Source organism: Platalea leucorodia (assembly GCF_965183815.1).
Source record: "Platalea leucorodia genome assembly, chromosome: 21".
In the NCBI taxonomy this organism is placed as follows: domain Eukaryota; kingdom Metazoa; phylum Chordata; class Aves; order Pelecaniformes; family Threskiornithidae; genus Platalea; species Platalea leucorodia.
Genome location: NC_138843.1, coordinates 631,261 through 644,298, shown reverse-complemented (window position 1 = coordinate 644,298; position 13,038 = coordinate 631,261). Strand labels below are relative to the sequence as shown.

Genomic DNA, 13,038 nt, shown 5'->3' with positions numbered 1-13,038 from the left:
TTTCAAGTGTTGGAAGGAAATTTGCAAACAGCCCAAACTTTTTGTGTAACAGGCAACAAGGCCTTTTTTTTTTTTTTTTTTTTTTTTAATCCTGAAAGAACAGCTGCTCTTGATCGGAAAGATATCTGGAATCTTTGATGTTCATTTCCAATCTACCCGCTGTTATAGACAACTTCCGGTCATAAAATCTACAAGCCTTAAAACTTAGTTAATTTCTGGTTTGTTGCAACATTCAAATATTAAAAAACCCTAAATATTAAAAAACCCTAGTCTTAAATTGGGTGGGATAACAGATATCCAATGAAAGGTCTTGGTAAACAAAAGAGGATGAAAGCTTGTAGCAAGTTATACTCTTTTTACACAGGGTGTTTTTCCCTTAAACTGCTAATCTGATTGTTTTGGAGCAGTTTTCTCTGCAGAACGTTTTGCTCCAGACCAGAAAGAATCACATTACAGAAATGAACTTTCATCTTCTTGAGATACTATATTGTTGCTTGGGTATTTTCTGCCATGACTGTCTTAACTAGTCCTTTGGCTCTTCTGCCCGGGGAGCAAATAGGTAAGCAAAGGCAGATTGTTTTGAAGGATCCTTGAAAGATTCCCCCCCCCCCCCGCCCCCCCTTTTCTGGGCCGTTGTGAGGATTTCCTGCCTCAAGTGCTGTCTCCTAGGTGATGTGGAAATTCAGAGCTCCAGCTTGTATTTTCTCCATTCCTCAGTGTCTTTAGGAGCTGGAAGGAAAGGGTAGGCACTCCTAATGCAAAGTGTATCTTGCTATTCCTGCATCCTTTGTTTGAGCCCTTCTTAAATTTGGGCCACTGGACTGGACCTCTTCACCTTTTATCTTAAGCTGCCCCTGTCTAAATCCAAACACTCATATGCCACAAGAAGCCAGGAAAGTATAGATGTATTGAAAGAAAACACCTTGGGTTTTTTCACTAGCAAATATCTCTCTGCAGAAGAGAAACCGCTTGGGCACACAACGTGGTTTTCTTTTAACAGTTCTTTTTTTGAAGCAGTGTCTCAGGTTTGGTCAGAATCTGTTCCTTCATCCTCTGGGAATCATGCATCTGAGCTCTGCTGTGCCCCTTCTAGCTCTCCCTTGCAGCCTCCTCAGTGACAGATGCAACATGTTTCTTCTTCATCTGCAAAGGTGACCTATCATTTCCCCTTTTCACTCTCTCTTGGTGCTATGACTATCTTTTATCTACCCCTTAATCCTGTTACTGTGGTATATAATTCTCTGTCTGGCTCTGTAAACTCTTTCCAGGTGCTGATTGACAGCTGTTCTATTTTTCATTTACCAGCAGTATTTTCATGTCTGTTTTTCTCTGCTGCAGTCAGAGTGATTATAATATATCCATTCATGGACTCCAAAAGATACTGGATATATCTTTCCTTCTAAATAGACATTTTCTACCTGAGGCACTGGGTCCTGCAAGCTGTAACATAAGCCTAGAGCAGCTTGTGCTGCAGCAGCTGACGAGAAAAAGCAGGCTAGGCATGGAATGGTGATTGAAAACATTACTTGCTTAGCCATGATTCATCCAAGGTGAGGTTTGCTGCTGTTGTCATAAAGGTCTCTTGTTTTTAAGATTGCCTTATCTGTTTGCAGCTGTTAAAAATGAGAACAGCTTGAGTTGTCATAGGCTTCCTAGCTGATGCATCTATGGCTTCCGAATAGATGGCAGAACCCTGGCAGTGTCTGCAAGAGATGTAAACAGAAAGTTTGACCAGTGTGGGGATTTCTGGATTTTTTTTTAGGGTGAATTTCAGGAGTGGTACCACTCCTAAAAGCTGAGGCTCTTTATGCGTCCATTTCAGTGAAAAGCCTGGATGGAAATTCCAGGCTCTTGCACCTGCTGGCCCTGAAAAAGTGTTCTGGCAGCTCCACATACAGGGGGGGACAATAGCCAGGGCTGGAGAAAGAAGGGTACACAACTGTAGTTTGGAGAATGGCTGAGATCCTCTGCTGAGCACAAGAGAGAAGAGGAATGAATCCACAGTGCTTTCCTACTGAGGGGCAGCATGTGCCCCTGGTTCTGCAGGGACATCTGTCATTCTTGCCATGACTTTAGCCTGGGAGCCAGGTGGGTGCTCATACATGAACAGTGAACAGTACTCTCTGTTCATCGCTCTGCTTCCTAGGATTAGGACCCCTCTTCTTCCCCTGATAACCCACCCCCTTTTTCCTAACCTTTCCTGCACAGATATCAGCATTGAAACCTGCTGAAAGTATCTCCTGTTGTAGGGGCCTGGAGTCAGCCCTTTACCTTTCTAGGTAAAATCAAGTATAACAGATCTGAGTAGTATTTGAGCCAGTGCTCTGGGAGGTGAGCTGTGTGAGCTAGTATGTGGGGCACTGTGGGGAGAGGGCAGGAAGGAGAAGGGGACTTGGGGAGCAGGCGAGAGGGCAGTCCGCTGAATTGAGCTGCTGTGTGGGAGCTGTTGTTGCACTGGGTATGTGTGTTGGATAGCAGGATCCCCTCCTCCACTCGCTGCCTCCCTCTGTCTGCAGGATCCAGGGCAAGAGCAGTGGGAGATGGCAGAAAGCTCCTAGCGGAGAGACTAAGCAAGGGGAAGAGAGGCTGGGTTGTGCCTGCACCGCAGTCCTTTGTAAAGCCTCAGGCCTGGCACGCTCAGCAGAGCTGAACACCTGGCTCTGCCAAAGCTCTCTCTGCAAACAATCCAGCAAACACACCCCCTCCCTCCTCCCAGCACGGGGGCGCAGAAGTTCATTCATCTTCAGGGACACTGGGGCAGGATGACAGGCTAAAATGTATGGCGTGACGACAAGAGCTGTGCGTGCTGCAGAGGAAATGCCCTGTGGGATATGCAGGGCCGTGGGCGGCAGAGCTGGGTTGGGCTGTGTCCCTGCAGCTGCGCTGCTGAGGGCAGATGCTCCTTGTGGAGCACGAACTTTGGTTGTGCTGCGCCTCAGCATCACCCTGGTGTAACACAGGGGAGCAGAGAGATGAGAGAGCCTGGGCCACCTGGACTGTGCTGCTCGGAGCACTGACATCCCCTGCTGCCTCACGTCATCTGTCGGAACTGGAGAACCTGGTGGGAGAGCAATCCGTATCCTCGCATGAGGAGTCAGATCTGACTCTGGTAGCAATAATGGCTGCTTCAACGTGGACATGCGACCAGCTTCTGACCACCTGGCACAGTCTGAATGGGACCTAGCTGGAAACGCCTGTTAGGAGGGAGTTGAGCTGCTCAAAAGAAAGGGGGCTTTGCCCTCAAGGGCCTAGGGCAGAGAGACCTGGCCAGGGTTGTAGACCCAGGGCCGCGTATCGCTTCCCATTGCAGCTAAGCCCCTTCCAGGACCAGTGTGGCTGTGCTCACTGCCCTGTTGCGATTTCTTCACTTTGGGGGAGGGCTGTGTTTGTTAGAAAATTTTCTGCTTTAAATAATTTCTTTTCATCCAGACCCTGGTGCTGAGGCACTGAGAAAAAGGGGCCAAACACTGATTTCTGATACGGATGTGGAAGGGCACTCTGCCTTGTCTTTTGTTAGCAGTACAAGAGCAAGCTCTTATTTCAGAAGCTCTAATGGTTAATCTCCTGACAGCTGATGACAATTTGTCCTTCTGATATAAGTACTAGGTCCTACAAATAATACCTCCCACCCCTGTTGGCTACACGGGGCCTATTCGTGGGTGCTTAGAGCTCTCCCCCTTGCTCCCAGGGCCTCAGAGTTTCGGGAACGTAGGCCCTAAAAATATGCCTCTTCTCTTGCCTGAGAAAGACAGGCCTTGTGTCTCCTTTTCGGCCCTCAGGATGCAGTCAAAGCTGCCTTGCTTCCTCGTCCGTGGCTGCAAGCGCTCTCGTGGCTCTCCTCGCCAAGGGGGCCCTCTCTCGGGGGTCCCTCCCGTGTCCCCCCGCGCCCCTCTCTTGGGGCACCCCGCCCCTCCCCGGGCTCCCGCGCCCCGCCTTGGCCCCGCGCAGCCGCCCGCAGGGGGCGCTGCGGAGCGGCTCTTTGTGGCGCCGCGGCGGCGGCGCTGGCGGCGGGGACGTTCGCAGCCGCGCTGCCTCCCCCGTCCGCCCGCCCGCAGCCGCGCCGGGCGCGGGGCATGGCCAGACTCACCGAGGGCGAGGCGAGGAGGCAGCCGCCGCCGCTCCCGCCAGCGCCGCAGCCGCCGCGCCCGCCGCGCCGAGCCTCCCCCATGAGCAGCAGCGGCGGCGCGGAGCCCCCCGCGCAGCCCGACAGCATGAAGGACCTGGATGCCATCAAGCTCTTCGTGGGGCAGATCCCGCGCAACCTGGAGGAGAAGGACCTCAAGCCGCTCTTCGAGCAGTTCGGCAAGATCTACGAGCTCACCGTGCTCAAGGACCGCTACACCGGCATGCACAAGGGTGAGCCTAGCCCCGCACCGCACGGCACGGCCCGCTCCCCGGGGCGCGCACAAAGGGCGGCGGGTCCCACCATCCCCCGCCCGCCGTCGGGTCGGTCCACGCGTGACCCACCGCGACGTGCTGCCTCTGCCCCCTCCGGCGGGGGCTTGCGCCCCCTGATCCGCTGCCCGGGAAAGGGTCTGCATCCCCTGGTGCCGACGGGCGGGGGTCGGCATCGTGGCCCGGGTAGGGTTCGGCGTCCCCGCGCCGGAGCCCCGCGGAGCCCTCCTGCCCCGGTCCCGGCACCCCGCCGGTAGCCCGGGGCCTGGCGCCGGTCGCGCCGGTGCGTGGGGTGCTGTGACAAAGGCGCCAATGTGCAGAGTGGGGCAGACTGAGGCTGCTGCGGGTCGCGGCAGCTAGGGCTGAAACGGGAGCCCTCGGTGAGCGGCCAGCCATCCTCCCTGCGGTCTCAGACCTCCTCCCAGGCAGGAATACGGCGCTACAGTTTTAAAATCCGCGTAACAAAGAATATCGGCCGCAAATCTGCTGTTGCCAGTGGCGTTTGGGGTGGATGAGGGGCCTTCTTGATGATAGATTGGGATAGATGAGGGGTCTTTCTTCGCTGAAAGACCTTTAGTGGATGCTAAAAAGTTTGAGGAGGCTTGTTTAGCTGCACTTTTGTTGTATTTGAAAGCTGTATTTTGAAAAGCTGTCGCGTTCAGGATGTCAGCTCCGTTCTATGGAGCAGTTCTAGCCCACCCTCAGCAGGTGTTTGGGATCTTGTGATCACCACAGCTCCAGCCATGAATGGGAATTCACGGAGCCGGTTTGCTGTGAGATCTGAGAGAGTGATCGCAGCACCACTCCCTGGTACATGTAGAGCAAGCCTGCAAGGAACCTACAGTAAGTACCTTGAAAGCTGTCAGTGATCAGTCTGGGCTTCTGTGCCCTAAAATAATTCACGATGGGGTCATGTGTTGGTGCACGCTGGAGGGAGTATGAGTTACATTCAGTCCTGATGCCTCTGGTTTCAGATTTAGGAGGAAAGGTAAGAAAAACTGCGAGTGCCGTGGCAACTCGAACTGTTCTAGACTGAACAGAGAGGGAAAGGGACAACAGAAAAATAAGTTTATTTTCAAACAAAAGGCCAAATCTAACCCCAACACAAAAGGAAAACACTTCCTCGTTGAAGCCTGTGGGAGCTGGGCTGGCTTGAATTTAGCTGAAGAAGTATGTCTGATTGGGACTTCAGAACCAAAATGCCATGTGCTTGTGTGTCTATGTGTGCAAGGGACTGAGTCCAGACCTGCTGCCGTCTGACAGTGAGCTGCCAGGTTTCAAACCCAGTGAGGAGGAGAAAGGCCCCGAGGCAAGAGGCAATTGCAAATTTCATTTCAGTTGACTTATTAAATATAGACTGTGTGGTCTGAGGTCAGGTTCCAGGCAGGAGACAGATTCTAGGGATCTGCCACTTGGATATGGAAATTAGAGGGAGCAGCGCTGGTATTAGCCAGATCTGTGTGACATGAACTTGCTGCTAAATGCAGGATTCCTGCAGCAAAATAAATATATCCCTTTGATTTTGACATTTTTGAGCAGATGCAGGTATTGGTCAAGGGTTGTTTGTGCTCTGTTCTGTCCAGAAAAGGCCGTTGAGATGTGTAGGTTCTTTTGGTGGCTATTGTACAGTCATTTCCAGACATACTCAGTTTCCTCTGCTCCCTCCCCTCCCCCCGCCCTGTTTTGTACAAAGTGAAAGGTTGGGATTCCTTTCCTGATGGCATGGGTTTACATGTAGACGCACAAACTGGTTTGGGAATATGCAATATACCTCTCCAAAGAAGTCGTTCCTCCACAAGGATGTGGGGGGGGTTTAGCATGCAGCGAAGAAATTAGACCCACAGTCCAGCCAACCCTGACCCCAGCCTTCCCCTCCCATCTTATCAGATCTGGCTGCATTGGCTTATGCTGCATGCAAGAAGGCTAACCTGGTGAGGAGCTACTGCTCCCGTTAGCATCAGCAGGCCTGGAGGATGCCAGACCTGACCCAGAAGCAGCAGCGGCCTGGTGCACTGTCACAGGAGCTGGTCAGGGCTTTACCACCCCTGATCAGGGGAAGGCATTGGCAAATCTGTATAACTATGCACTCATTCCTGCGCCATACAGAAGCCATAATCTTTCTGGGGCAGTTGTAACAGCAGATTCAGTTTTCTCTCCCCATGTTCCCTTATCTGCAGAGAGATCCAGTTGACAGCTCACATGCGGCTTCCATCTGCTTTTTCCCTTTCTTTCCCTAAATGGGGAGAAGCAGTTGTGTGAGAAGCCAGCACTGCGGGTAAAGCCCAGCAGCTCCTCTTGCAATCCCTTGCAGCTTGACACGGAGCTGAGCAGCTGCCTCTGCCCCCAGGGAGGAAGGAAGGGTGGAAAAGGCCTGCCAGGGGCAGGAACGTGTGCATTGGGCTGCAGAGTCCAAGAGCCCAAGAGGACTGCCCTGTACGGGCGCTGAGAACTGATGAATTCACTGGAGGCAGAGGAGGATCTTACAAGCCTGCTAGAAACATGAGCACTGTTATGAAATGGTTTTGTTAGTGCCTGACTATTCATGTCTCAGCAACCTGACTACTGGTAGTTGATACTGTTCCAGCCTCCTAGTATTATTCATGAGGCAGTTTTTCTATTTATATTAATCACAGATACATTTGCATGTTAATGGCAGTGTTTGTCTTAAAGCTAATATTTTCATGGGAAGGGCAGGGAGGCATTTGAACAGGCTTTTGGAATGGGTCAGAGGAGACCGAGCAGGGAGAATCAAGTGGAAATTTTTGGTCTTGTGTTCCAGGATTGGGCAGAAGGCAGTTCCTTCGTGAGTGTCAACTATGCTCTCCTGGATGGGTTTCCTAGCAGTGCCCGTAGTAGGGGAAGTGGAGAGATTCTGGAGTGTGAGATACTAAACTGAACTGCAGGGGAACGGCAGGGACAGGATCAGCCCTCTCGCAGGACGTGTGGCGAAGCGTACAGTGTGTGGACAGATGGATGGCTTTTCCAAAGGACAAGAGGAGGCAATAACAGCCTCAGCCTAACTTGCTTCACTGGCAGCCGAGTTTTGACTCAGCTTCTGCAGGCTTGTAGATAAGCTCCCCACTGATTCCATGCTTCCCCTGCTGAAGTATTTGATGTGATTTTTAATGCTAAGCTGAATCTAGAGACCCCTCTGTTCTGCAAACTGACAGCCTTTTCTTGCTCAAGGCTTTAGACTGCTGATGTCTGGAGTAATGTTTAGGATCTGAAAGAACTGTAAATCCCAGAGCCAATGTGTTACTTGTAGGGAGGATCAGGCATGGAATATCTTTTTTTTTTTTTTTCTGCAGTTTCTTGCAAGTGGAACTAGGCTGGGTTCTGCTTAGAGGGAGCTGGGAGCCCTCCTGGAGACAGTGGTAGTAGGGTGTTGTCATCTGACACTAAGGGGACATACAGGTTCTTTTAGGGATCCTTGGCAGAATGATGGCGGCACTGTCATAGTTACACTTAAAGCTTTATTTTCTTAACAGAATTTTATGATTAGAATGGCACAGGATTTCTACAAGCAGAACCACTATTGTACAATCTACAAGTAGAATAATACAGAATTTATAATACAACTTAACTTATGATTTCTAATCACCTGGACCCCCTGCAGATCAGGTCAGATTTTACTACATGGTTTGCTCTATCAATATAACAATCATAATCTAGACTTGAAAGTCATATAAAAGAAGATGAGTCACTCAGTCCTCAGAGGAAGCAGATGATGGTGGAGGTGTCCCTGGCCACCGGGGGTCACAGCTCTCACTGTCCAGCAGCAGCTCTCGTCCAAGTTCCCCCATTTAGGACTTGTAATGGTTTGCTTTTTATAGACAGTGCTCTGGGTGCTGTTACGCTTCCTTGTTCTGTGACTGGATCATCAACACCACCTGGTTGGCTGGGTGCCTGGGACCTTCAAGGCCAGCACTTTTTAAACACCATGTCCCATGTCTCAGCTGAGTTGGTGTTAGAAGTCCCCAAAGGGGTATAAGCCTGTTGACCTGAGTTTGCTGTTAACTAAAGCAGGAAATGTGGAAGTGAGAACACCTAGTGAGATGTCCACTTTGTGGACATCTCCTCACTGTTGAGCAGATCGCTGGGTGACTCTGTCAGGCTCAAAGTTTTAAGAGCCTGAAGAACCTATGAAAGACATGGTAAGCAGGGTCCTGTAACAGCATGGAAATCCTTCCTAGCAGGGAAAACATGACTTTCCTTGAGCCTCTGGTACTTCTGTAAGCTTCAGGCACCTGGGTGAAGCAGGGGACAAGGGGAGGCTGTGGAAAATGCCTGGTGCTTCACTTACTTGCTGCATCCTAAGGAGTAGCTGAAGAGTTAGTTTGCAAGAGATAATGTCTCTTCAGGAAGGAAGATTCTTTTTCCCAAATATTTGTTTACATGATTAGGCTTAGAATGTTGTGTTTCTGCAAAACCCCTTTCTGTGTTTCTGACCAGGACTTTGCAAAGACAATAGAATTGACTCCTGCATCCTATCTCCAAAACATCTGGCTGTGGAGGACAGTAATGTCTTCCAAAGGATGTAGCTGACCTCTTGAGCTACCTCCTTTCTACAGCCAGTACAGCCTCTCAGATTCCTGCCGTTTGGGAAGCAGGAACGAGATTAAATGAATGAGCTAAATGTCCTGAAAGCTTAAGAGACATGGAAGAGCTCAGGGACGGAGCAGTGGACAGGGCTGTCCTGTGCACATAGGCTTGATTGTCCCAGTCCATCCCAGACACAGCCTGTTGTTAGAGGCTGCCCAAGTGCTGTTTCATGCTTGAGTGAAGGGAGGGAGTATAAGCTGGCTCCTGTTGAGCAAATATCCACATCTTTGAAAAGCAGAGCAGCAGCAAGAATTGCCCTGGGAGTGAAGCAGGAGATTTGAGTGAGGCATCTTCAGGCTCCAAAGCTGCAGGATGCTTCTGTCTCCAGAGGCTGCTACCTCTTGGTACAGATATCTGAGCACCTAAAAGATGAACAGAATTTTGGGCTGCCTTTGCTGTAGGAAAGAGAAGGACTGGGAGGGGATTCGTGGCATTTTTTTGGATTGGTGCTGGTGGATGTCAGTGTTGCTGGGTTTTACAAATCCCTGATCTGGCATGATGACAGTACCTTGAAAAATAACTCTCTATCCCCGTGTGGGGAGTGTCTCTCCTTTATCCCCACTAAATGATGTACCTTTGTCCAATTGTCATTTTATCCTTTTCCTCCCACGGGCTGAGGTTTTTGAGCCTGTGTCATAGTTTAACCCGAGCCGGCAACTAAGCACCACACAGTTGCTCGCTTGCTCGCTCCCCCCGGTGGGATGGGGGAGAGAATCGGAAGAGTAAACGTGAGAAAACTCGTGGGTTGAGATAAAGACAGTTTAATAAGTAAAGCAAAAGCTGTGCACGCAAGCAAAGCAAAACAAGGAATTCATTCACTACTTCCCATTGGCAGGCAAGTGTTCAGCCATCTCCAGGAAAGCAGGGCTCCATCACCTGTAACAGTTACTTGGGAAGACAAACGCCATGACTCCAAATGTCTCACTCTTCCTTCTTCTTCCCCCAGCTTTATATGCTAAGGATGATGTCATATGGTATGGAATATCCCTTTGGGCAGTTGGGGTCAGCTGTCCCAGCTGTGTCCCCTCCCAACCTCTTGTGCGCCCCCAGCCCACTCACTGGTGGGGTGGTGTGAGAAGCAGAAAAAGCCTTGACTCTGTGGAAGCACTGCTTAGCAATAACTAAAACATCCCTTTATTATCAACACTGTTTTCAGCACAAATCCAAAACATAGCCCCATACTAGCTACTAAAGGAACTCTATCCCAGCCAAAACCAGCACAGTGGTGCAGTGTGCGTTACCTCAGTTTTGATGTTCCTGAGCACTGGAATTGGGACTTGGGGACTAGGTTTGAGTGCTTAACTCAGCAGGTAGCTTCAGGTAGACTTACTCCTCTCCTATCCTTAGTTTTTTTAGGTTTGATGGCTAATTCTCCTGAGGCAAGGATGGTGTCTTGATTGCACGTGGACATGGTACCAGTGCATTGAAGTTCTCAGTGGAATAAATTGCTTATTCCTAACTCCTGACTTTAGAGTTTTGTGTGCTAAACCTGACCCCGATCATTGTAGAATGGATGTTGTGTGACTTGCAAAGTAGCAGACTGGAGCAGTAGGTGGAATCAGGCAAGCATCTGCATCTGCGACTTTGGTGACCAGGCCTCCAAATCTGTTAGAAATAGGGTTTGGGCTCTCTGGTGCTTTTGAGGCTTTTCCTGATGCTTGACATCACAGTAGGCTGTGAGAGAAGAGCGAAAGCAAAGGGGTGCTTCCATCCCACAGCAGAGCTAGCTGCCTTTGTCATGAGAAGTGAAGGTTACCTGCATGCTTCCTTGCCTCGCTGCGTTTGTTAAATTATCCGGTGATCGCACGTCTAGCCTTGGTACAGCATTCTCTGTTCAAAACCTGGGCAATAAGGAGCTTTAATTACCTGTTAGACATATCTAATACTTTTGTGCTGTTTGTGGAGGTTTTTTTTTTTCCCTAGCAAGAGCTGTGAGAACAAATGTGATTTGCTTAGCTGCAGCAGCTTATTGGAGTTGGGATGGAAAAACAGCATAATCTTGTTGCTACGGGTTGGGATTGCCCTGACCAGCTGGCTTCCACATGGCTTAAAAGTGTTGTGCACCATGGAGTCACTCTGGGACGGAGGGGAGAGATCCAGACAGCCCCTGTCCTGCATCCACGTTTGAATCCATGGAGAGCTGAAGCGGCTTTGGAGTACCCCAAGCCAGGCACAAGAAGGTGGGGACAAAAGAATGGGCCTCTCTATTTGGGCCATAACAATGCATCTGCAGCCCCAGCACAATATAGACGTGGACATTTAGCAACAAACTGAAGGGACATGTCCTGACTTTGCTTAGGATGTGAAAAGCTGCTGCGAATAGGAGAGGGGTGAGTGAGGGGATCAGATGTATTCTAGCGTTTGAGTCTATTCTCCAGTGCTTTGCCCATCTTCATCTGAAACAACTCAAGTGATGGAGCTCCACAGTCTAATAAATCTCTCTCTGCTAGGAAATGTTTCTTGATAACCAGCCAAATTTTTCCTTTGCTTAGTTTCATTTGATTATTCTTAGCATTAGAGCACCCAAAGATGATCCGTCTTCTTCCTGGAGGGGCTACAATTCTTCCCCTCCTCCCTTGGCTCTGGTGTGAGGCTAAGATGTTGAGTCAAATCTTGACTAAGAATGTCAGGATCTGGCCTTTTCCGTGTGCTTTCCATCCTGCTTCTTAAGTTAGCCCTTGCAGAATGCATTATGCTTTGCTGTTCTCTGTATTTTTCTTGTCATGCATATGCATATTTGCATGTGTTTGTGCATGTTGTATGGGTGTATGTATGGCACAGAAAGCCAGGCCTCTCCTTCTGTAGCTTTCCATGATTCTGTGAATCTGGATCATGGAGATTTCATATGAGCCTAAAATCTAGACGCTTTTCCTCTTTCCTGGCTTTTTTTTTTTTTTAATCGATCACCATACTGGTCCTTGCATCTCCTCTGATCCTTGTGTTTTGGGCTGTTTCTCCCACGGGCAATGTTAGCTTGCGTTTTGCTCTCCTGTTGTTTCTCACCTTGTTCAACACCTGTTTCAAACCTACTTGATTCACTGGGACCCTTTTCCATTACTTCAGCAGACCTTTGATAGGGCCTGCAAGTCCTTTAATGTTGCTGCTTTGTCTTTTTCCCAAGAGTCTTTGACACATCCAAATTACGTGACATTTGCACCTTTAATTAGCAAGCCTCCCCTTCTGCCCTCTCCCCCTCCCCCCCGTATAAAAGGCAGGTCTCGTACAAGGGCTGTCCTAGGCACTTCCTCTGTACCTGAGCCGAAACGTTGGATCAGAGGTCTGCTGGAATAGGGCAGCATCTGTAGTTCTTGTACTTCAGTCACCTGCTGTTACCAAAGAGGAACGTTGTGTCGATGTGTCTAACTTGACATCGTTGTGTCTAACTTGACACTTGCTTTATCCACTGCAGGTTGTGCGTTCCTCACATACTGTGCCAGAGACTCTGCCATCAAAGCCCAGACAGCACTGCATGAACAGAAGACTTTGCCAGGGGTAAGTCCCAGTGAATTGTGCCTGGAGCTCATGCCATGGGCAGGTGAATGGGGGATTGTCAGGTGAGGGAGTGAGGGCGAGAAGTGGCTTAGATTAATTTTCCTGCTTGTGAAAAGAGTGTGGTTTGGGGGTTAGAACAGGGACGTGGGAGCCAAAGCACAGTGCTGCTTGTCACAGAGCTGGCTCTCTTTTCCTCACCTTGCCAAGGCTGCCCCACGTAACTCCACCCAAGCCTATTTCTGTGTTGCTCTTTGGTCTCTGTGGTGTGATGTGACATCTTCAGCTATCTGTCGCTGTCACTAGGAAGCTGTGGGCTTTGGGGTGAATTGTGTGGGCCCAGCCTGCACAGTGGGCACGCTGGAAAGGTGACAGGAGACAAGACAAGGTACCAGACCCTTTTCCTCTAGGTGTGCAGAACTTTCTGGTGCATCCATCGCCCTGCAGGGTGCCTGGACAATTTGTTGGGTGGCTCTGTGCAGGACCCAAAATGATTTCTAGTGCAGTGGCTGAGTTGGATCAGCTTCTCGGAACAAAAAAATACACCTGCCA

At 49.8% G+C, this 13,038-nt stretch overlaps 1 protein-coding gene across 1 annotated transcript in view; it reads left to right on the top strand.

Annotated features, from left to right (window-relative positions):
* Nucleotides 1-4,166: 4,166 nt before the first annotated feature.
* The window catches only part of LOC309599563 (CUGBP Elav-like family member 5), a gene marked incomplete at both ends in the record, with an annotated part of 31,628 nt that continues 22,756 nt past the window's right edge, over nucleotides 4,167-13,038 (top strand). Inside the window, 2 exons of the mRNA XM_082331111.1 lie at nucleotides 4,167-4,356; nucleotides 12,407-12,489. Coding sequence (XP_082187237.1) covers nucleotides 4,167-4,356; nucleotides 12,407-12,489 — 273 coding nt within the window. The remainder of the gene's footprint in view (nucleotides 4,357-12,406; nucleotides 12,490-13,038) is intronic.